Source organism: Drosophila persimilis, unplaced genomic scaffold (assembly GCF_003286085.1).
Source record: "Drosophila persimilis strain 14011-0111.01,24,50 unplaced genomic scaffold, DperRS2 tig00000477-arrow-pilon, whole genome shotgun sequence".
Lineage (NCBI taxonomy): Eukaryota > Metazoa > Arthropoda > Insecta > Diptera > Drosophilidae > Drosophila > Drosophila persimilis.
The window spans coordinates 2,094,041-2,117,513 of record NW_020825313.1 but is presented as its reverse complement, the minus strand read 5'-3'; the positions used below and the strand labels follow the sequence as shown (position 1 = coordinate 2,117,513).

The window sequence follows — 23,473 nt, the reverse complement described above, 5'->3', positions numbered from 1 at the left end:
TCGCCAGGTGACAGGACTCTTAGCCAAAGGAAATTTCAAGATCAGGAAATGGTGTTCCAACGATACATCTGTACTCGATCAAACACCCCATGAAGATAGTGAAACATTTGTTAAATTTACTGATGGCAGCGATGTAACCAAGACGCTAGGTTTAGCATGGAATCCCACTTCGGATGAGCTACTATTTTCATTCTGTCCCAAGGGACTTCCCTTCGAAACCAACTAAGCGAGTTGTATTGTCAACTATTGCACGATTTTATGATCCACTCGGACTTATAGGGCCAGTAATTACCAAAGCAAAACTATTTCTACAGCAGCTGTGGAAAGAAAAGCTTCATTGGGATGAATGTCTGCCAGTCTCCTTACGCACAACTTGGATCAACCTTTTTCAGCAGTTTGACTCTATGCAACAAATTTCTTTCCCGCGCCTATCGTTCCTTCGAAGCAGCAACCTTGAAATGCATGGATTTTGTGATGCCAGCATGAGTGCTTATGGATGCAAGCATCTACGCTGTTTCGCAAGGCGACAATGGAGTCAAGGCAAATCTTCTATCTTCCAGATCTCGTGTAGCGCCACTGAAGACTATCACAATACCCAAGTTGGAATTATGTGGTGCAGCGCTACTCGCTCAGCTTATGCATGAAGTGTCTTTGATGAACTTCAATTGCTCTTATTATTGCGGGTGTGACTCCACAGTCGTTTTGGCTTGGATCAAGAATCAACCATCCAACTTCAATGTATTTGTCGCTAATAGACTTTCTGTTATTCAGGAACTCACATCTGGAATGTCTTGGCTGCACGTGCCAACTGATCTAAACCCTGCCGATATGCTTTCTCGAGGATCATTACCAGCTGAGCTCATCAATTCTCATCTTTGGAAGTATGGACCTACATACATGACAGCCAGTAAGGATCAATGGCCAAGTACGCCTGCTCTTCCAGAGCCGGTTTTGGAGGCACGAAAAACCATACTAATTACAAACTGCGCGTCAAGATATTTGGTGGAAGAATCAAAGTTTTGTAAATTCCTTCCCCAAAATGCAACGAATTTTTGCGTATGTATGCAAATTCATTCATCGACGAAAGTCTGGAATAACTGTGGAGGATTTGCGTTTGGGAACCGAACTGCTTCTTCGTCTTACTCAGCAATCTCGTCTATCTACTGAAATAAGAGCCCTGGAAACGCGAAAGGACATCAAGGCTTCAAGCTCGATCGTCTCGCTTTCGCCATTTTTAGGTGATTGCGGTTTGCTTCGAGTTGGAGGGCGTCTTAAAAACTCTACCTTGGACTTCGAAGCACGGCATCCCATAATATTGCCCAAGAATCATTCCATCACTTCTGCTCTGATACGGCACTTACACGAAAAACACCTTCACGCTGGACCCCAGTCGCTACTAGCCATCATTCGTCAAACGTACTGGCCAATCGGTGGCCGAAAGACCGTAGCACACGTAATCCAAAAGTGTGTCAGATGCTTTAGGGTGAAGCCTCGAACTCTCGAGCAAATAATGGAACATCTTCCGGTGGACAGAGTCAGCGAATCTCGTGCATTTTTAGTTACCGGCGTGGACTATTGCGGTCCGTTCCTGTATAAATCAGAAGTTCGAAACCGGCCCCCACTAAAGTGCTACATGAGCATTTTTATATGTTTCTCCATTAAGGCGGTTCACATCGAGCTTGTGAAGGATCTTACAACGCCTGCGTTCCTCTCTGCTCTCCGCCGTTTCATTTGCACCCGTGGAAGACCGATTCGTATTTGCTCAGATAATGCCACAAGTTTTGTTGGAGCGCGGAACGAACTGGCGGAACATAAGTCGCTATTCCTAAGCGACAGTCATCAAGAAGCCGTGCATCAAGCTTGTCTCGCCGACTGCATCGATTGGCGTTTCATTTCTCCTAGATCGCCACATTTTGGAGGATTGTGGGAGGCGTCAGTCAAGCTTGCTAAACATCATCTTCGACGTGCCCTTGGATCCTCGCCCTTGAGCTGCGCACTCTCGCGTGCAATATCTGTGCAATCATTAATTCAAGGCCATTGTTTCCTCTTTCAGAGAACCCTGCAGATCTCGATGTACTCACGCCCAACCATTTTCTGGTTGGCGCCCCCATCACAACCTTCTTGGAGCCTGACTTGGTTCATTTAAACGTCGATCGCTTGGACCGTTGGCAGAAGGTCACACAGCTTCAGCAAATCTTTTGGTCTCGCTGGCGCCAATCGTATTTAACCAGTCTTCAAGAAAGAACGAAGTGGCGCACCCGGAATCCTGAGCTTCACGTCAATGATGTCGTTCTTGTTAAGGACTTCCCTCCTCTGAAGTGGCCTCTAGCGAGAATCCTCAAGCTCATGCCAGGAGCTGATGGCGTATCTCGAGTCGCCTTGATCAGGATGGCTACAGGTGTTAGCCGAAGAGCACTTGCAAAACTATGTCTATTGCCTCTACGAGATGAGGTGAAAGGCATGGATCCTTCCACGGGGGGAGTATGTTCGGGCGAAGCCCGAGTGTAAATTTTGTACCATCGTTCTATTGCCTATCAATTCACTTTCCTTTCCATTTTTGTCATTATACTAAACTAACGTAACGTAAGCGTAGCTTTATCTATGCTCGCTCAGCAACATGCTCGCATTAATTCATCTAGTCTTTATCTATGCTCGCTCTTGTTACCTTTTCCTATTTTCCTTCCTATGCCGTCGCTAAGCCGTCAGCAGCTGCGCCTGCTCTATCAATTACCGCTTGATATAGTTGGAGAACAGACCTTTTTTGTCCCCAATCGAGATCGGCTCGCTTGCCTCATTCAAGTGTATCACTCTAATATTGTAAAAGACTCTGGCATCTTCGGCCACCCTCAACACACAAAATACCTATAATACAATTTATAACGTTTCGGAAATTATTAATTCGTGAAATTATTGAACAATCATAGTCAGCAAAAAAAGCTCGTTGTCTCAACATTTGGTGACCCCGACGTGATCGTCAATAACAATTCGGAAATAAACAACTATAAACAGTGTTTTCAGTGTTCGAACGCGAAGCGGCTAGTTTCCATTTCGTCGCGCGCTTGCTTACAAGCACTAATACAGCTACGTGCATTAGCGGCTTCGGGTTCGCTGCACTTGCGCTTGCATACCAAAAAAAATTAAACGGTTGGTTCTTCGATTCTTCTTTGTGCTTTGCTCGCTGCTGCCTGTCGAAAATGGATGAGTCTAATGACTTGCCAGAAAACAGAGTGTTTTTTTACAAACTAAAGGCACTCTCAATATACAACAAAGCCGTTTCACTTTGAGAGACGATATTGAATGCTGAAAATAACCCAATCAGTGAAGATGCGCTAAGTGTTCATTTAAAATTCTTGGAAAAAATGTCCGACTCATTTAATGTTACTCATTCTAATTTATAAGAGCTTGATGTAAGCGAAATTGGCAGCGACTTAAGCAACAATTTTGAGGATTTGGCGATGGAAATCGAAGTTCGTATTCGCTCAGCACTCCGCAGGACTACCCAGAACATGCCGCATCACTCAACGATACGACCCGAGCTCAACGTTACTGCCTCCGGAAATGTACGGTCACGATATCATATTCCTGATTTCAAGCTTGTCTCGCCGACTGCATCGATTGGCGTTTCATTTCTCCTAGATCGCCACATTTTGGAGGATTGTGGGAGGCGTCAGTCAAGCTTGCTAAACATCATCTTCGACGTGCCCTTGGATCCTCGCCCTTGAGCTGCGCACTCTCGCGTGCAATATCTGTGCAATCATTAATTCAAGGCCATTGTTTCCTCTTTCAGAGAACCCTGCAGATCTCGATGTACTCACGCCCAACCATTTTCTGGTTGGCGCCCCCATCACAACCTTCTTGGAGCCTGACTTGGTTCATTTAAACGTCGATCGCTTGGACCGTTGGCAGAAGGTCACACAGCTTCAGCAAATCTTTTGGTCTCGCTGGCGCCAATCGTATTTAACCAGTCTTCAAGAAAGAACGAAGTGGCGCACCCGGAATCCTGAGCTTCACGTCAATGATGTCGTTCTTGTTAAGGACTTCCCTCCTCTGAAGTGGCCTCTAGCGAGAATCCTCAAGCTCATGCCAGGAGCTGATGGCGTATCTCGAGTCGCCTTGATCAGGATGGCTACAGGTGTTAGCCGAAGAGCACTTGCAAAACTATGTCTATTGCCTCTACGAGATGAGGTGAAAGGCATGGATCCTTCCACGGGGGGAGTATGTTCGGGCGAAGCCCGAGTGTAAATTTTGTACCATCGTTCTATTGCCTATCAATTCACTTTCCTTTCCATTTTTGTCATTATACTAAACTAACGTAACGTAAGCGTAGCTTTATCTATGCTCGCTCAGCAACATGCTCGCATTAATTCATCTAGTCTTTATCTATGCTCGCTCTTGTTACCTTTTCCTATTTTCCTTCCTATGCCGTCGCTAAGCCGTCAGCAGCTGCGCCTGCTCTATCAATTACCGCTTGATATAGTTGGAGAACAGACCTTTTTTGTCCCCAATCGAGATCGGCTCGCTTGCCTCATTCAAGTGTATCACTCTAATATTGTAAAAGACTCTGGCATCTTCGGCCACCCTCAACACACAAAATACCTATAATACAATTTATAACGTTTCGGAAATTATTAATTCGTGAAATTATTGAACAATCATAGTCAGCAAAAAAAGCTCGTTGTCTCAACATTTGGTGACCCCGACGTGATCGTCAATAACAATTCGGAAATAAACAACTATAAACAGTGTTTTCAGTGTTCGAACGCGAAGCGGCTAGTTTCCATTTCGTCGCGCGCTTGCTTACAAGCACTAATACAGCTACGTGCATTAGCGGCTTCGGGTTCGCTGCACTTGCGCTTGCATACCAAAAAAAATTAAACGGTTGGTTCTTCGATTCTTCTTTGTGCTTTGCTCGCTGCTGCCTGTCGAAAATGGATGAGTCTAATGACTTGCCAGAAAACAGAGTGTTTTTTTACAAACTAAAGGCACTCTCAATATACAACAAAGCCGTTTCACTTTGAGAGACGATATTGAATGCTGAAAATAACCCAATCAGTGAAGATGCGCTAAGTGTTCATTTAAAATTCTTGGAAAAAATGTCCGACTCATTTAATGTTACTCATTCTAATTTATAAGAGCTTGATGTAAGCGAAATTGGCAGCGACTTAAGCAACAATTTTGAGGATTTGGCGATGGAAATCGAAGTTCGTATTCGCTCAGCACTCCGCAGGACTACCCAGAACATGCCGCATCACTCAACGATACGACCCGAGCTCAACGTTACTGCCTCCGGAAATGTACGGTCACGATATCATATTCCTGACATTAAACTTCCCACTTTCCGTGGAGGTTATACTAAGTGGGCAGACTTTTACTCGATGTTTAGCGCAGTAATAGATCAGGAGCCCTTTCTATCAAAGATTGAGAAGTTCCAGCACCTGCGCTCATGTTTGGATGGATCTGCCCTGGAGGCTGTTCGCTCTTTGGAAGTATCGGAGAGCAATTATGATATTGCATTGGACATTTTAAACAATCATTTCAATAATAAACGTTTAATCTTTCAGGCACCCGTCGCTGAGATTTGGAGGCATGAGACGGTTGAAAATGGGTCAACTACACAGCTACATGCTTTATCGGACAAGCTTCATTCTCACATGAGAGCGCTTAGGTCGATGGTTACCATGGAGGAAATAGCGGGATGCATCATCGTTCACTCCACATACAAGTATCTCGACTCTGATACCAGGACCAAATGGGAGGAGCTGTCGCCCCCTAACGTCATACCAACATGGGACCATTTTTCGGTTTTTTTTGGAGAGGAGATGTCAAGCCATGGAGACCATGGATCAAGCTATGTTGATTCAAACGCATTATGATAAAGAGTTGATTTGGTATCTTCTTCCTTGCCGGTTTTTTCTGGATTCAGGCTCTCAGATTAATTTAATAACCTCTCGCTTTGCTCAAAAGCTTCAGCTGAAACGAGCCAAGGGTCGGTATCAGTATCCGGTATCGGCGCTGATTCGGCATTTCACACGGAAGGTTCAGTTAATTTGGTCATTCACTAGTCTACTTCACTAGTCTCACAGCTCTCGTTGCTCCACGTATTACAGGAAACCAGCCTGCATCTTCATTTGATGTATCCAAATGGGAAATGCCTTCCAATATCAGCCTTGCTGACCCACACTTCAACAAATCTCACCGCATCGATGTACTTATTGGAGCCAGCTTATTTTACGATATTTTATGCGTTGGACAGATCAAATTGGAGAGGGGACTTCCTATAATACAAAAAACCCGTCTCGGCTGGGTTGTCACAGGTGGAGGTCATTACTCCCACAGCTCAGTGCTCCTAGCTGCCCCTAGTTCGACGGAATTGAGTCAAACGCCTACCGTTGGCTTGGATGAGCTAGTGCGAAGGTTCTGGGAAGTGGAAAACTGCCACGGTCCCGCTACAGAAGCAACAAAGGAGGAAATTGCTTGCGAGGAACATTTTAAAAAACATTGCGGTCGGCTTCCAAGCGGCGAGTACTGCGTTCAATTGCCTTTTTGCAGATTCCTCAATCTAGAGCGCAAGCTGGTTTGCAAACCACTTTTCAATGTACAATACGCCGCATTTATAAGTAATACGGAATACGTCGATTTGAATCACATGTCCCCTGTCAAAGGTGACTCACTTAAACAATGCCAATTTTTTCTTCTCATCTTCTTCCTTAGTTACGACTCTTCTTCGATTTCGTACCGTTCGTATAGCATTGACTGGTGACATTTGTAAAATGTATAGATGCGTCCGTGTCTCGCCCCAAGATAGTTTTCTGCAGTGCAACTGTGGACTGACTCACCCCCCGAGGATCTAAGAATATTACAGTTGGATACCGTGACCTATGGAACGAAACCAGCAGCATTTCTGGCCGTATGTTCTATGCACCAACTAGCGGCAGACGAGAGCTCTTCATATCCAATTGGCTCTGAAGTTGTGCTGCGGGACTTTTACGTGGATGATTTGCTAACGGGGGAGATACTACAAATGAGGTGCTGGAAATAATTCGCCAGGTGTCAGGACTCTTAGCCAAAGAAAATTTCAAGATCAGGAAATGGTGTTCCAACGATGCATCTGTACTCGATCAAACACCCAGTGAAGATGGGAATCATTTGGTAAATTTACTGATGGCAGCGATGTAACCAAGACGCAAGTTTTAGCATGGAATCCCACTTCGGATGAACTATTATTTTCATTCTGTCCCAATGAAGTCCCTTCGAAACCAACTAAGCGAGTTGTATTGTCAACTATTGCACGATTCTATGATCCACTTGTACTGGGACCTATATACTGGGACTTATATACTGGGACTTATATACTAGGACTTATATACTGGGTCTTATAGGCCTATATATATATAGTAATTGCCAAAGCAAAAATATTTCTACAGCAGCTGTGGGAAGAAAAGCTTCATTGGGATGTAAGTCTGCCAGTCTCCTTACGCACAACTTAGATCAACTTTATTCAGCAGTTTGAATCTATGCAACAAATTTCTTTCCCTCGCCTATCGTTCCTTCGAAGCAGCAACCTTGAAATACATGGATTTTGTGATGCCAGCATGAGTGCTTATGGAGCTTGCATCTACGCTGTTTCGCAAGGCGACAATGGAGTCAAGGCAAATCTCCTATTTTCCAGATCTCGTGTAGCGCCACTGAAGACTATCACAATACCCAAGTTGGAATTATGTGGTGCAGAGCTGCTCGCCCAGCTTACGCATGAAGTGTCTTTGATGAACTTCAATTGCTCTTATTATTGCTGGTGTGACTCCACAGTCGTTTTAGCTTGGATCAAGAATCAACCATCCAACTTCAATGTATTTGTCGCTAATAGACATTCTACTATTCAGGAACTCACATCTGGAATGTCTTGGCTGCACGTGCCAACTGATCTAAACCCTGCCGATATGCTTTCTCGAGGATCATTACCAGCTGAGCTCATCAATTCTCATCTTTGGAAGACTTACATACTTGACAGCCAGTACGGATCAATGGCCAAGTACGCCTGTTCTTCCAGAGCCAGTTTTGGAGGCACGAGAAACTATACTAATTAAAAACTGCGCGTCAAGATATTTTGTGGAAGATTCAAAGTTTGTAAATTCCTTTCCCAAAATGCAACGAATTTTTGCGTATGTATGCAAATTCATTCATCGACGAAAGTCTGGAATAACCATCACTTCTGCTCTGATACGGCACTAACACGAAAAACACCTTCACGCTGGACCCCTGTCGCTTTAGCCAGAATTCGTCAAACGTACTGGCCAATCGGTGGCCGAAAGACCATAGCACACGTAATCCAAGAGTGTGTCAGATGCTTTAGTGTGAAGCTCGAACTCTCGAGCAAATAATGTCAGATCTTCCGGTGGACAGAGTTAGCGAATCTCGTGCATTTTTGGTGGCCGGCGTTGACTATTGCGGTCCGTTCCTGTAAAAATCAGAAGTTCGCAACCGGCCCTCACTAAAGTGCTACATGAGCATTTTTATATGTTTCTCCATTAAGGCGGTTCAAATCGAGCTTGTGAAGGATCTTACAACGTCTGCGTTCCTCTCTGCTCTTCGCCGTGCATCAAGCTTGTCTCAACGATTGCATCGACTGGCGTTTCGCCACCCTCAACACACAAATTACCTATAATAAAAATGATAGGGTTTTGGAAATCATTACTTTGTGAAATTCTTGAACAATTATAGTCAGCGAAAAAGCTCGATGTCTCAACAATTAGTTTATTGTGAAAGATATAAAGATTATTGAATGGTCGCGTATAGATGATCCATTATTTTCAGCATCATTGAATTCATTTTTAGTGTCTAGAGGGTCGTTAAATCGAACATCCTTCTCAATTAAGACATTACGTCTTCTACAAATATTATGTAGGGTACAGCATACATTTATAATATGGCAGCATAATTTTGGTTGGTAATTTAAAGTGCGTTGCATGCAACGGAAACGGCTTTTAAGGACTGTTGAATCTGTGCTGAAAGGTGGCTATCTCCGCGAACAAAACTCTCTAAAGCGTAGCCCGAAACAAACCCTTTGATGGTCGTGGATAAATATTCTCTAGCAGGGGAGTGATTTCAAATGAAGGAGTTATGGCAGGAACCAGGGTGCGTGGCATCAATAGTAATTATCTCCATGTTGTAGTTACACACCACCATGACACCATATTTCATGCTATAAAATACTTTCCTATTATAGAACACGGAGCGGTTTTGTACAGGCTTTAGTATTCTGATGTGAGTTCCATCCACACAGGCAACTATTCGAGGCAACATGCTGTTACTCACAGCTCGTCAGACATTTTAAATACACAAGTGTTGCATCTATGAAGTCTGGATCGTCTTAAATAACGTAATTTCTGCCGACCTTTTTCTTCAAAACAAGCAATTGAAAAAAAAGGCATTTAAATCACGCTGTATTTTTACAAAGCAGCCAGGTCAGCTGATTTTGTTTCTCATAAACGATGAAAATTAAACATATCGATAACAAAAATATGTGAAAACTGGAGCACCTTACAACGACAACGAAACGTTTTGGCTGAAAGCGTGATCCGCAAAAGTAAGTGAAAAACGGAGCCTGCTTGATTATAAACTTTATTTGGTCGGAAACGGGAATTATAATGTTTTCAAATGAAATATTTATAATATTATTAATTTTGTTATAAACAGACAACATTCTCGATAGTACGAGAAAATAATGATTATTCTGGGAAATATTTTTTGATTATTTCGCTATATATTCGTTCAAATGCTTTTGATGTACAAAAAAGATAGACAAATTTTTCCAGTTTTTATACCCGATACGTAAAATGAGTATAGGGGTATATTAAATTTGTGGTGAAAATTGATGTGTGTAACGTCCAGAAGGAATCGTTTCCGACCCCATAAAGTACATATATTCTGATCAGCATCAATAGCCGAGTCGATTGAGCCCTGTCTGTCTGTTCGTCCCTATGAGCGTCTAATGCTCAGAGACTATAAGCCTCAGACACCGGCGTAGGGTTGCCAAGATTCACCCAGCGGACCTGCACAACAGGACGTTCTAAGTCGGAGAGAGCCAGACGATAAATCGCCGTGCCATATACCGACATTCTACTGACCCTAGGCAGCTGATTACTTAAATTTATTTAAAAAAAATATTTTATTTTAATTTATTTTAAAAGAAGATAAATGTAGGTTTCTATTGAGTACTTACACAATAAATTATCTCAATTGGTATTTTTAAACTTGAAGTACCGGTCGCAAAACTATAATTTTTCCAATCATTATTTTTTACTTTAAATATACCAAACAAATATCTTTTGCTTATTTTAATTGGTTTTCATTAGTTAAATTAGTTAAGTTAAGTGTCATACAAATCTATCGATGCAGTTTGCGATACCAACCGAACTGTGAATTATCCAATAGAGTTTTTAAATTCATTGGATTTGCCAGGCATGCTGCAACAAGATTTAAAATTGATGGTTGAATCTCCGGTCATTCTGCTTCGTAACTTGAACCCACCACGGCTGTGTAATGACAAACGATTAGTCATTAAAAAACTAATGAGAAACATTATTGAAGCCATCATTTTGAATGAAAAGTTTCAAGGCGAAAATGTGTTGCTGCCACGAATCCCTATGGTTAATACAGATGTGTCAATTGAATTCAAACGTAATCAATTCCTAATTAGATTGACATTCGTTATGACGATCAATAAGTCACAAGGCCAGACATTGTCTGTATGTGGCTTAGATTTGGAAAAATCATGCTTTTCCCACGGACAACTGTATGTGGCATATTCGCATGTGTGAAAACCATCCAGTTTGTTTGTGTTGGCTAAAGACGGACTAACCAAGAATATTGTAAACTCTCTTGCGCTGAGAGGTTAATCTTTATTGTTAAGTAATCTTATAATTGATGAGTAAATACCTCAATACTTTATAGTAGTGTAAGTTAGGCTAGGGCTAAGCGGGACCGCTCGCTTCCTCGCTAATCCTCACGAATTAGAACCGCTTTGCCACCGTAGCTTATCAAGGCAAAGAGATGAAATTGTAAAAATAGAGGATTATTCGTTGAAATTGAATACTATCGAACACACAAATTTTCATAAATAATAAATTTAATATCATAGCCACCCAAAGTTTTCCGTACACTCTTTTGAAAAACGATTCTAAAAATTCACAAATTGGAACTGTATTAAACGCTTCGTCCTTCGTACTAAACCATATTCTTGAGATTCAACTTTTTGAATTATTCCTTGCATTTCTCATAAAAAGTGGTCTGCTTAAACACAATGAAATTTGTTCACTTATATGTACAGTAGGAATAGGAATGCGCTTAAAAAAAATCCCCGCCACCCAAGGTTTCAGTGTCAAACCAAAAATCATCCGATCAGATCGATATAGCTTGTTGCAGTGCACAGTGGTTGCGCCCATAGGCCAAAAATCAAAAAATCAATTATAAAATATTTTGACAACATGTAACCATATCGTCTCATAAATGTCCAAACTTCTTTGTGGCAAACCGGATTTGCAACAGGACTTTCAAAAAATAGAATTGAAATGACGAACACATGTTCACTTTTGCGACGCGTCTCTGCTTTTTATGCTTTTTGTCAAAACAAAAGCGCACTTCAAAGTGATTACACGTTTGGCAAAGTGTTCGAAGATTAATTATTTAAAATGGATTTTATAGTTGAAGGTATTTAGTTAAAGAAATTATTATTGTAACATTAATATAATTAATTAAATCTTTTTGTGTCCTTTTAACCAACTCAACTGTTTTTGTGTATTTGTGTATTACTGTGATTACTGTTTTACCTGCTGATAGTTGCTTATTTGCGTACATTCTTAAATAAACTAAAGCGGTCTCACTATTTTTCAAGGACAAACATGCAATGCAATCAGCTGCTATTCTTTTGTTTATTTGATGTTTCTGTCGTTTTCGTCAATTCTGTTTGTTTATAAAACTTTTTAAATATTATTGTTTATAATTTTGTCTTCTTTTGACATTTTACTATTCATTGTAAAGGAGATTGTCATAGCTCTGTGTTTTCACGCATGCACATCTTTGATCTTTGGTGCCAAGAAAAGGGCACGAATGTCGAAAAAATGTAAGGCATAAATAATTTGCTGGAACTTAACATAATAAGCAAAGACTACAAAGTCAATACGATTGACCTTAAGAAATGCATTCAGTACATTTGCAAAAAGATAGTTGCCTACTGGACTCAGTACAAAAGAATTAGAAGTTCAGTTGTACAATACCAATCTGAATGGCTAAAAACTAAAGAATTCATTGCCCTGAAGCCTACTGGTAGTGCTCAAGAAATTGATCCGAGTTCTAGTCGTGGACGGCCCAAAAATGGATTTGGCTGAGTCCTCAAAAAGGACCAAACGTTGCCGAATAGCCCTGCTACAAAAGCATGATGAGTCTGCAGCTTCTGTTTTGCGCTCATCTGATTCTCAGTCAAAACTTTATGCCACTGAAATAAATATTGAAAAAATCTTGTCGCTTTTCGTGGACATTGGATTGTCCAAGCACCAATACTTTGTCTTTAGATCATTTATCAATTCAGAAGTTCCCTACAACTTATTGCCAAGCTATGCAAAAATTCTTAAATTTAAAACATTGAGATATCCAAATGATATTGTTATAGACGAAACATATGCAGAAGTGGAACTACAAAGTCTTTTAGATAACACGGCTTCAAGTATTTTAGAGCTTCAAAAGACTATAATTGAAGAACGTTTGGATGAAACAGAAAAAACCTTAGCATTAATTGGAAAATGGGGATTCGATGGCAGCACTGGTCACAGCGAGTATAAACAAAAGTTTCCCAATTGTATTGATGACGAGAAAAGTTTTTTTGTCACATCGTACGTCCCACTTCAGCTTGTAATCGACTCTAAGATAATACGGAAAAATCCCAGGCCATCGTATACCCGATATTGTAGACCACTCAGACTTCAATTTAAAAAGGAGACCGCCGCACTTTCCGTCGAAGAAGAGCACTACTTCAAGGAGAAAATAGCTGACTTAAAGACAAATGAGCATAAAATTTGCAATACAAAATTACATCGGGTTATCACCACTTTCGTATAAACTGGATGTAAAGCTTTGGCAAATACGATCGGTAGAACTCAAGTCTATTGTGTTAAAGAGAAAACATCAGAGGCAGAGGAAACTCCAGCGATGGAAATACTGCCAGGAAATTTTTCAGTAACCCAAGCTTAGCATCTCAGATTACAGGCATTGATGAAGAAGTAATTGCCCGATGCGCTACGATATTGCAAGCCTTAGCATCAGAATACAAAATGAATATACAAAAATTCGAAAAATACGCCCTAGATACGGCTAATAAATTAATTGAAATGTATCCATGGTACTATCTTCCAGCAACAGTGCATTAAATTTTAATTCATGGACCCAAGGTAATAGAGCACGCTTTGGTTTGGATCGGAGAGCTCTCAGAGGAAGCTGCAGAGTCAAACAATAAAGAAATAAACGAGGGGGAACGTTGTGAGTTGCTGCGGAGACCACAACTCTACATTTATACCCGATACTTAGTCAGTATGGCTCTCCTCGGCAGACGCCGCTAATATTAAACGACACGACAAAGAGTGTGTGCGAGAAAGACAGAAGATCAGTCTGAGCGTCGGGCGCTGCGTAGCCACTGCAAATTGATTTGTTCCTTTTGGCTATAAAATCGATTCGATCTGATCCAGATTCAGCAATCTGATAGATGTGGTCATTATCTATGATTCTGCGTTTTTAGTTTTCTCGAATGTGCAATATTGTGGATACAACAGATTTTCGTTCTTTGCGGGGGCGGAAGGGGGTGTGGCGAAATTTTGACACAAAACGGTCAAGGTCCGATATTACAGGAGTGTGGATACCAAATTTGGTTGCTCTAGCTCTTATTGGTTCTGAGATCCTTGAACTCATATTTTGCAATTGGCAAAACCGACCATGACACCTGTGTGTTAGAGAGAGACAGAGCGAGAAAGAATGAAATTGTTTTCTTGACTCTGGCTCTAATAATTATACGATCTGGTTCAGATTTTGTACTCTAGAAGATATAGTCATCTTCTACAATTCTGCGTTTTTAGTTTTCTCGTATCTTTAAAATTGTGGATGCCACAGATTTTCGTCCTTTGTGGCGAAGTTTTGAAATATTTTTGTATCAGTGACATATCACAGAAGTCTGGATCCTATAGTCTTTGAGCACTAGGCGCTGAAGGGGACGGACAGACAGACAGGGCTCAATCGATTCGGCTATTGATGCTGATCAAGAATATATATACCTTATGGGGTCGGAAACGATTCCTTCTGGACGTTACACACATCCACTTTTACCACAAATCTAATATACCCCAATACTCATTTTGAGTATCGGGTATAAAAAGTGCCGTCTGCAGCATACTCGGAAGATGTCTCGTATACTGACAAATACCGATTTGATTAAAACTCTTCTTTTGAGGTCAGACCCTTTTATAACAGGTCAAAGAAATCTGCCAAAGAATCACAAATCCACTTTTATATCATCTACATATGACTATCAGATAATGTATTATTAGATAATGTATGTTAATCTTTTTTGTTATTTCTTTTTAATTTTCGTAATTTTTATTATCTTATAATTAAATTACATTGGCTGTTATATATGATTGAAAAACGAATTTTTCTTTTTTAATATTTTCTCTTTCACAAATATTTACTGTATGCTATCTAAATTCATCTCTAATACCCAGAAACAAATCTCAGCGCTCTATCTTTACGGGAAGTGTTTTTGGCCACCAGCCCCATATAAGCGCAACCACTGTGCAGTGCAGTATGACAGAAGTCTGGATACGAAATTTCGTGGCTCTATATATGGGTATAAAAATTACACCTTTTGAAATAGGTGCTTGGTACTGTGGTGCCTATGGCAACGATCACTTGCCTATGTGAATAAAAACCTTTCTCCCTAAGTGCGGAAAATATGAACTATTTGTTAGAGGGTAAGCTTATCTCTGATTAATAAAATATATGCATATGTACAAAAAAATGTGCACGTTTAGAGTTTGAAATCAATTTTTTAGATATTTTTGGGGCAAAATGAAGTCATTACATCTTTTTTCATCACCTCTCTTTAGGTTGCAGAAAATTTGCAGATCTATAAAAATATATTACAATTGTAATGATCTAAAATTTGCAGGAAACTAAAGAGACTTGACGCAGACAAATTTTGCTCAACTACAATCAAAATTTTCTGTGAGCTCAACTTCGCACAAACGAAGAGACAAATAGTGTTCTACTCAGTGAGAGGGCATGTGTGCGTGGTGTTTACCGATTTTGTCAGTGACCATGATGAATTAATACAAGGCGGTCCGCTCCCGCAACGCGCTCTCTTTTCGGGTCTTATTTTGGCCAGTCCGACTCGTTTGCTTGTTGCGAGTGATTGTGTGTGACGGATGTTCGGAAAAATGCTACAAATTTTTGTGTAATAAAAGAAAAACTTGTAAGAAAATATATAATTTTTGTTCTTTTGATTTTACACATTTCACAGCAGCGGAAAGCAGCGAGGATTATAAAAACAAGACAAAACGAAACATCATCCATATATCTATCTTTTTCTCCGCTCTTACATCAAACATGGCGTCAAAGCGGACTCAGTAGTGCTGAGCGTAAAATAAGAAAAAAAGTAAGCGGTGGTACTTGTATAATTTCATCATGGCAGGGACCAGACAGCAAAGGAAAGAAGTGTTGACCGTTATTTTCCAGTTATGCTTGAATACCGTTCCAAAGATAATTACTATTTACTTAGACCATAAGCATAGAAGGAGGTTAGGATAGATACACACTTAGGCCGGTTTCGGCCCATTGTGATACCGCTTGGGATCATTCGAAGGAAATTTCTATACGCTTAAATCTGCGGATCAAGAACATAAATATTTTGGGAGAATATACTAAAATACCCTCTGACAGAATATAAAATCATAAAAAAAAAAATTATTTTTTTGAATATACACATTAGACATAACATTATTAAAGTTATATTGTTAAATTCCAAAGAATACTTACACAACCATACAAAGCAACCCAATGAGCGAAATAGAAAGGGTATCCAATACATTGCCACGCACCATACAAAAACTCGAACACTTCTAGGCAACGGTCGCCCGGTACCGTTTCTGGTATTCGAGTTTTTTTGACGGATTAGAGTTGTAGGGGAGGTAGCTATTCAGGTAGCCTGCGTGTTACGACGCTGGAATTGTGTTCTGAATACTTCACTTCACTTATTTTATGAGTAGGTGTAAGAATAATATAAATGACACTTTTATGCGCTACAATGATGTGCATACAATGATGATCAAATTTGTTTTGAGGTATTTTATTTTAACATATATTGTTTTTATCACTGATGAGTTAATTTGGAAAGTAAGGTCAAGCTTTGTTAAAAAATGATCCCGGACAAATCAATTCCGTTGCCAGAGTAGGTTCCTCGCACAAAGAAAATGTACATTCTCAAAACCCCGAACGGCCCAGTTTATTTTTAAACTACAGTATGTACATTTATTAAAATGTATTATGTTTTTCTGGTTATTACATTTTTCGTCTTGGTTTTCTAAACTGTTGAAAGGTGCACGGTGACGAACGTAACGGTTAATGGAAATACGTTAAGATATGCCATGCTTTAGCGTTGTTGATGTCCCGCATACATATTCACATATACATATGTATATGTATATGTACACATACATATGTATTTGTGTACATATGTATGTATGTATGATATGCACATTTGAGTCATGTTATATACATACATATGTACGTTTCGAATTTAAAACGATGACTACATAATCCAAAATTCTTAGTTCATTCAACGTAAATATGTATATACATACATCCAAAGGTATATATATTTTGGTTTTAACTACTACTTTCTTATATATTGTTCAATTTAAATTCAAACATTTTTGTAGTGTAATATATAAATATTTGTGGTGCTTGATGATGCAGATCACACAATCCAACCGGATATATTTATGTATTTTTATTAATAAAAAGGATACAAAATTCGTTCTATGTATCCCTATACTAAAAGCTTTCTTTTTATTGGTGGGATGGAGGAAAAATACATAGCTCCACTTACATACATATGTACATATACAGTTTGTAAAGATTTTTATCTTTAATATTACGTAAATTGTATATTAATCTGTTTTTGGATCTGTCTAAAGGCATGTTATCTATATGTAATTTATAGCAAATATTTATATGTATATGTATTTTATGAATATACCTATAAATGTTGCATACATACAGGAGTAGCCACTAGAACATGTGAAGCATGCGCATTATGCACTTGAAATGTTTATATACTCATATATATGTAAGTATGCAAATGAAAATGTATCACATAAACTTAAGGTCGATTTCTACTTTTGTCTTTTATTGCACATTTATTTACACCCCGTTCGAAATTTGAATTATGTATATATTTATGTCCATGCTAGTAGGTGGTTAATCGAATTGTATGTATGCTTTATAGTTTGGAATCTTGTGTTTGGCACATGCGACGGGAAAAAGCACAGAGCTTGTGCCGTCGTGCTTGGTAAAATGACAAATGTAAGGTATCTCGAGATTACAGCACCGCTCAGCTCAAAAGCCCAGACCGTGAAAGAAACGTTTCACTAGAAGTCCCCTTTGATATTAAAAGTTTCCTCTGTACACTTGAGCTTTAGCTTGTCAAATTCAAGCTCGCTCGCTATACACGTAGCTTTGGGTGGTGCCATTGAGGGTAAAGTCAATTCAGTGTTAAGAAAATATATATGAAGGACATAATTGAATAGCCGCCAATTTAAAAATGAGTACTGTGTGAGCAGATGTACAGGGTTACGAATCGCCTGTTTTACCCGATACCCAGTCGAAATATATGTAATCTTATGATTTATATGTTATGTATATAATTTATACATATACATGTATGTACATATTTTTAATAATCTGCTTAGAAACTTGCACAGACCGCTTGATCAGCGTCTCATGTGTAGGCACAAGAGATTGAAAGAGATAGAGAAAAAAAAAATAATTACAAATTAATATTTTAAAAAAATTTCTACAGCTGTTGCTTAAATAAAGGTGCAATAATATTTGTTGTTCTTACAGAAAAATAAAGATTTCTTTTTTTTAAATAATAATATATTTATGTTTAAATACTTTTGTCTACCACTGTAACCTGGACTGACAGTAAAAAGTTTATTTTTATACCCGATACTCAAAATGAGTATTGGGGTATATTAGATTTGTGGTAAAAGTGGATGTGTGTAACATCCAGAAGAAATCGTTTCCGGCCCCATAAGGTATATATATTCTTGATCAGCATCAATAGCCGAGTCGATTGAGCCATGTCTGTCTGTCCGTCTGTCCGTCCGTCCGTCTGTCCGTCTGTCCGTCCCCTTCAGCGCCTAATGCTCAAAGACTATAAGAGCTAGGGTAACGATGTTTTGGATCCAGACTTCAGTGATATGTCACTGCTACAAAATTATTTCAAAACTTCGCCCCGCCCACTTCCGCCCCCACAAAGGGCGAAAATCTGTGGCATCCACAATTTCGACGATACGGGAAAACTAAAAACGCAGAATCGTAGAAGATGGCTATATCTTCTAGAGTGCAAAATCTGAACCAGATCGTATAATTATTATAGGCAGAATCAAGAAAACAATTTCATTCTTTCTCGCTCTGTCTCTCTCTAACACACAGGTGTCATGGTCGGTTTTGCCAATTGCAAAATATGAGTTCAAGGATCTCAGAACCCATAAGAGCTAGAGCAACCAAATTTGGTATCCACACTCCTGTGATATCGGATCTTGACCGTTTCGTGTCCAAATTTCGCCCCACCCCCTTCCGCCCACACAAAGGACGAAAATCTGTTGCATCCACAATATTGCAGATTCGAGAAAACTAAAAGCGCAGAATCATAGATAATGACCATATTTATCAGATTGCTGAATCTGGATCAGATCAGATAATTTTTATAACCAAAAGGAACAAATCAATTTGCAGTGGCTACGCAGCGCCCGACGTCACGCTCAGACTGATTTTCTGTCTCTCTCGCAGGCACTTTTTGTCGTGTCGTTTAATATTAGCGGCGTCTGCCGGAGGAGAGCCATACTGACTTAGTATCGGGTATAAATGTAGAGTTGCGGTATACGCAGCAACTCACAACGTTCCCCCTCGTTAGAAATCGGTTTGCGATAAGAAGCGGTTAACGTATCGTTAAACTTTTTTATGCATTGGTTCTTGTCTAATTTGGTGATTGCTTGCAATGGGTGGTAAACGTGAAAATATTGTCCGCGTTTTTTTTTTATTTTAAATTGAATTACGACAACTCTGCACACTAAGCACATCCCAAGGGAACGGTGGGATTTTTTGACAAATGTGATTCACTCAGATTCACACTGGCACCATTCACCATCTACCATTCGTCAAAAAGCGGCTGATGAGCATAAAATAACAAAGTTTTGGTCTGAATTAGAAAATTTACACAATTTTAAATTAGTAAATAGGCTATTTAATTGGCTATAAAAAAACAATTTATATATGTGCAAGAAAAGTTATTTTTGCGCTCCAGTTTTGTTGCTTTGGTGGATCGCTTTGGTCGCACAAAGATACTGGATACTAGAGCCGCAGTACTCTCATGCCAAATGTTTATATTGAGATTCATCTATGCAGTCCATTTCGACTTGCGTGTATTGTTTGTTTATTTAATGGCTGCAAAATACTAATCATCAAAAATTCAATACATACATACATTTGTTTACTTATTACGACCAATTTCTGGTTTCTCCATTTTTTATTGTGTCTGTGCCATTTTTTTTTATTTTCTTCTTCTTCGAATTACGATTTGAAATATGTCTAGAGCACGTAATTTAAAAATTTCAAGGGATATCTACAGGTGTGTCATGACAATGTCTGCACTTCTGAGCTGGACCAGGAAAAAAGGATGCTACAGGAGAAGAAACAGTTCCCTATCTAATCTTAGCCAGCGTCTTAAAAACATCCAGTCTCTTGAAAGCTGTAGGACTTCTCATGGACTTCTCTTTCATAAACTTCTCTCTGCTGAGGTCGAGTCCACTGCCCGCATCAGTTTTATTGGTTTTGCTGTCTACCCATTCCTCGAGCATCTACATATACTCGGAAAGCTGCTATCAAAGAAGGATACCATACAGAATCATACGGAAGGAGGACTGAGGGTAGCGAAGAAGCCTTCCTAGGATGCACCGAGATCACAGATGCTCAAAAGCATTAGGACATAGAAACAGAGGATCAGTATTCGCCAACAAATCTGATAAACTTTAAGAGAATCTACATAGCGGGTGTAAAAGCAGCTGGACTAGACCGAAAATTCCCAGCAATACTACAGGTGACCAAAGACCTGATCACCCCATTGCTGTCCGCAGTATACTCGGTTTACCTACGTACAGGCTATATGTATACCTATCCAATGAAGGATTTCGCAGATTTTCTTCCTCCCAAAAGTGCAGCCATATAAGTTTCATAAGGGGCTAGATTGATGTCGCTCAAGATTTGAACCTTTTAACAGACCTTTAAAGCTTTGACCTTTAAACGCCCATTCACCACTAAAACTGAAATACAACAGTACATTTGTACAATGCAGCTCTAAAACCTATTTTGACATTCAGCTAATAACAAGGGGAAACGGTTGTACTAGTAACTTAGAATTAATCCATAGAGCTCAATCGAAGATCATGAGAACTATTATGAACTGGGGCACTTAAATGAATGATCTGTTAAAGATGAAATCACAAAGGTAAAAGCAAACTAGCACACTAGCCATACACGACTCCGGCGTAGAGTTCTCCCCACCCAACCATAATAGTTAGGGCCGTTCTTTAAATAATTCAATTCAATTGAATAACTAGAATATATATTGAATATATTAGATGATGATTTGCCTACTTGTCGTTAGTCTCCAAGAGAGAAGATTAAATAAATAAATTACCGTAATAAGAAAAAGGGCCCCAAGAGCCTCACCTCTTTTCTACTTAAAACACTGGAAAAGCTGCGGGTTCTACACATCAGGAATGATGTAGGCTACTAATGTCGACCACCAGCATGCTTCAATCAAAGGCAAATCGGAGGCGGCGGCATTGAACTCGTAGTAGTTACATACGAGAAAGCCCTTCACAACAAAAAGGATGTACTTGGAGTGTATTTAGTTATATCCGGAACATTCCACAACGTGAGTACGAACGCTATAATAGACCGCCTAGGAGCGACCAACACATACCCCGCACTCAACCCGCGTATAGGCTGGTGTAAAAAGGGTGGGGCACCGCTTCCATGTCAAAAAGGGCCCACAAAGGCACGCCTGAGGGTGGAGTCCTGTCGTGGAGACCTCATCCTCTTTACCAAGAGGTTACATGGTACCGATATTCATCTCGTCGAAAATTGAAAAAACTAGGCGGACCCCATAAAATTAAGTCAAACACCACAAGTCAAACAATTGACATGGTGACGTAATGAAGTGGGGAGGGTGAAAACAGCTTTGACTCCTTGTTACTTAATGCCCAGTCGTGAACGGTCATTTGAATGAAAAATAAAGACGGTGACTTTAACCCTATAAATATTAAAAAAGAAATCAACAGCAACACAATACCCAAAAAATTGAATGCCTTTGCTGCACTTCGTGGTAGACAGCGTTTGTTGTTGTTTGCATTTCTACTCTTCGAGTACGCTGCTCTCCCGGCTCATCGCACTGCTGCCTACTCTCTTTGGCGCCTACTTCTCGTTTGCCTAACAGATCTGTCCGGTGCAGTTTCATTTCGGATCTTCGCCACGTCGCGCAGTGGAGACTTCTGCCATTTCAGCGTTCGAAAATATTACCTTCTGAACGAAATAAGAAAAAAAAAGAACTTAAAGGAAAAACTTGCAATATTGAATCTGTTTAAATGCATGGTGCAACGATGTCTAGAAGCTGTACAATACATTGTCAAAGTTGTTTTTTTTTGCAGATGCATTATTAGTTCTTAATTTTAATCAATTAATTTTTTTTTTTATTGATTAAGCATTTTAAATAGTCTAGCGGGTCAAGCAGCTTAAATATTGTAAATTATTGCCGTTGGTGCGGTCCAAAAGAATTGCATTTTGTAAAATCATTTTTTACCACATATGGGCATTTCCGCGGTCACTCACACGACTTTCGGAAGCAAAATAAAACTTTAAATGTTAAATAAATCAAACAAAATTCAATTTTTTACACTTCACCACGAATAATTTTTTGTAGTATTTTGAGAGTACTATCCATGGTAAAAAGAATTGAGAGCCTCCCATTTGTTTTTTTTTTTTGTTGAGGTAAAAGCCACAAAAGAGCGGTCACTCACGCGACTTCAAATAGTCATGTCTTTAGACATCAATGCTAATAATCGGCAAACTCTGCGAATTGTGTACAAATTTGGAACTTGAAATATTTTTGACATAAATAAGAAATATGAAGCTTTATTAGTAGACTTATGATTTTTCAAAATTTGGCCTGTCCTGTTTTTGCGAAGGATTCTTCTGGGTCACTCACGCGACGTCACTAACGCGACATTTTTTCCAATGCAGTTTTGTGTGCAATTATATTTATAATAATAGTCATCACATTAATATTTAAGCTAAGAACAAGAAAAAATAAAAAAGCGATATCCATGAGCTCCAAACGACTAAAAAATACTCGATGTTACAGAAGAAAAGAAATTAATTTACTTTAAATTCGTTTTTGCTTAACATATTGTTCCAGTCCCACCTGAACGATAGGTGGCCAGGGCTGAGGGCGACGCGCCATCTAGCGGAAGTCCAAGGAGGCCCGATGGTGTATGGGGACATGGGGGGAGCTGGAGCCGTTACTGGGGATATAAGGAAGAGAATAGGATTAGTTATATGTATTAGTAAAGGAAAAAGGGATAAATAGGAGTGAAAATATTAGAAAACGTGGATTGGATTATGGAAATCGTGGAGCGTGGACGGAAGATTAACGTCGAAAGTTGAAATTTTGTGCTTAAAACAGAAAGTTTGAAGTGAGTACAGAAAAATGCGGGCGAGAAAATAGGTTGTAATGCAGAAAATTTTACTCACAGCCGGCAAGGAATATAGCCACCAGAACCGGGCCAGAAGGTTTCCTGGAGAGGAACACTGGAGTTCGAGAAAGTCGACTGCAGAGAAGAAGACTGTCCAACGTGAACCTGAGTGAGTTCGTTCTAGTTGCGCGTGTGTGAGCCAAGTAGCGCGAGACGTGTGAAGGGGGAGGGTGAAAGAGGACGATTTAGCTGCCAGGGCGATTCTAGACACACCGCACGATCGTTGCATCGCCTTCCAGTACGTGCCACATGTTTGGTCTCATTCTCCACGTAAAAACCCCGAAACCCTATTCACACACACACACACGCGCACACGTATACACGGCTACAAGCCAAGGAGC

The 23,473-nt window shown here is 39.8% G+C and overlaps 1 protein-coding gene across 4 annotated transcripts in view; it reads right to left on the bottom strand.

The window, feature by feature from the left end:
• Window positions 1-17,600, bottom strand: part of LOC6602982 (low-density lipoprotein receptor-related protein 4) — a 167,937-nt gene extending 150,337 nt beyond the window's left edge. For 3 of the 4 annotated variants that reach the window (XM_026989977.1, XM_026989979.1, XM_026989980.1), the window contains exon 1: window positions 16,072-16,550. In XM_026989977.1, coding sequence (XP_026845778.1) covers window positions 16,072-16,123 — 52 coding nt within the window. In that variant the 5' untranslated portion in view covers window positions 16,124-16,550. Of the gene's footprint in view, window positions 1-16,071; window positions 16,551-17,433 lie in introns of those variants that run through there. The other variant, XM_026989978.1, reaches the window with a different exon arrangement.
• Between the last annotated feature and the right edge of the window lie 5,873 nt (window positions 17,601-23,473).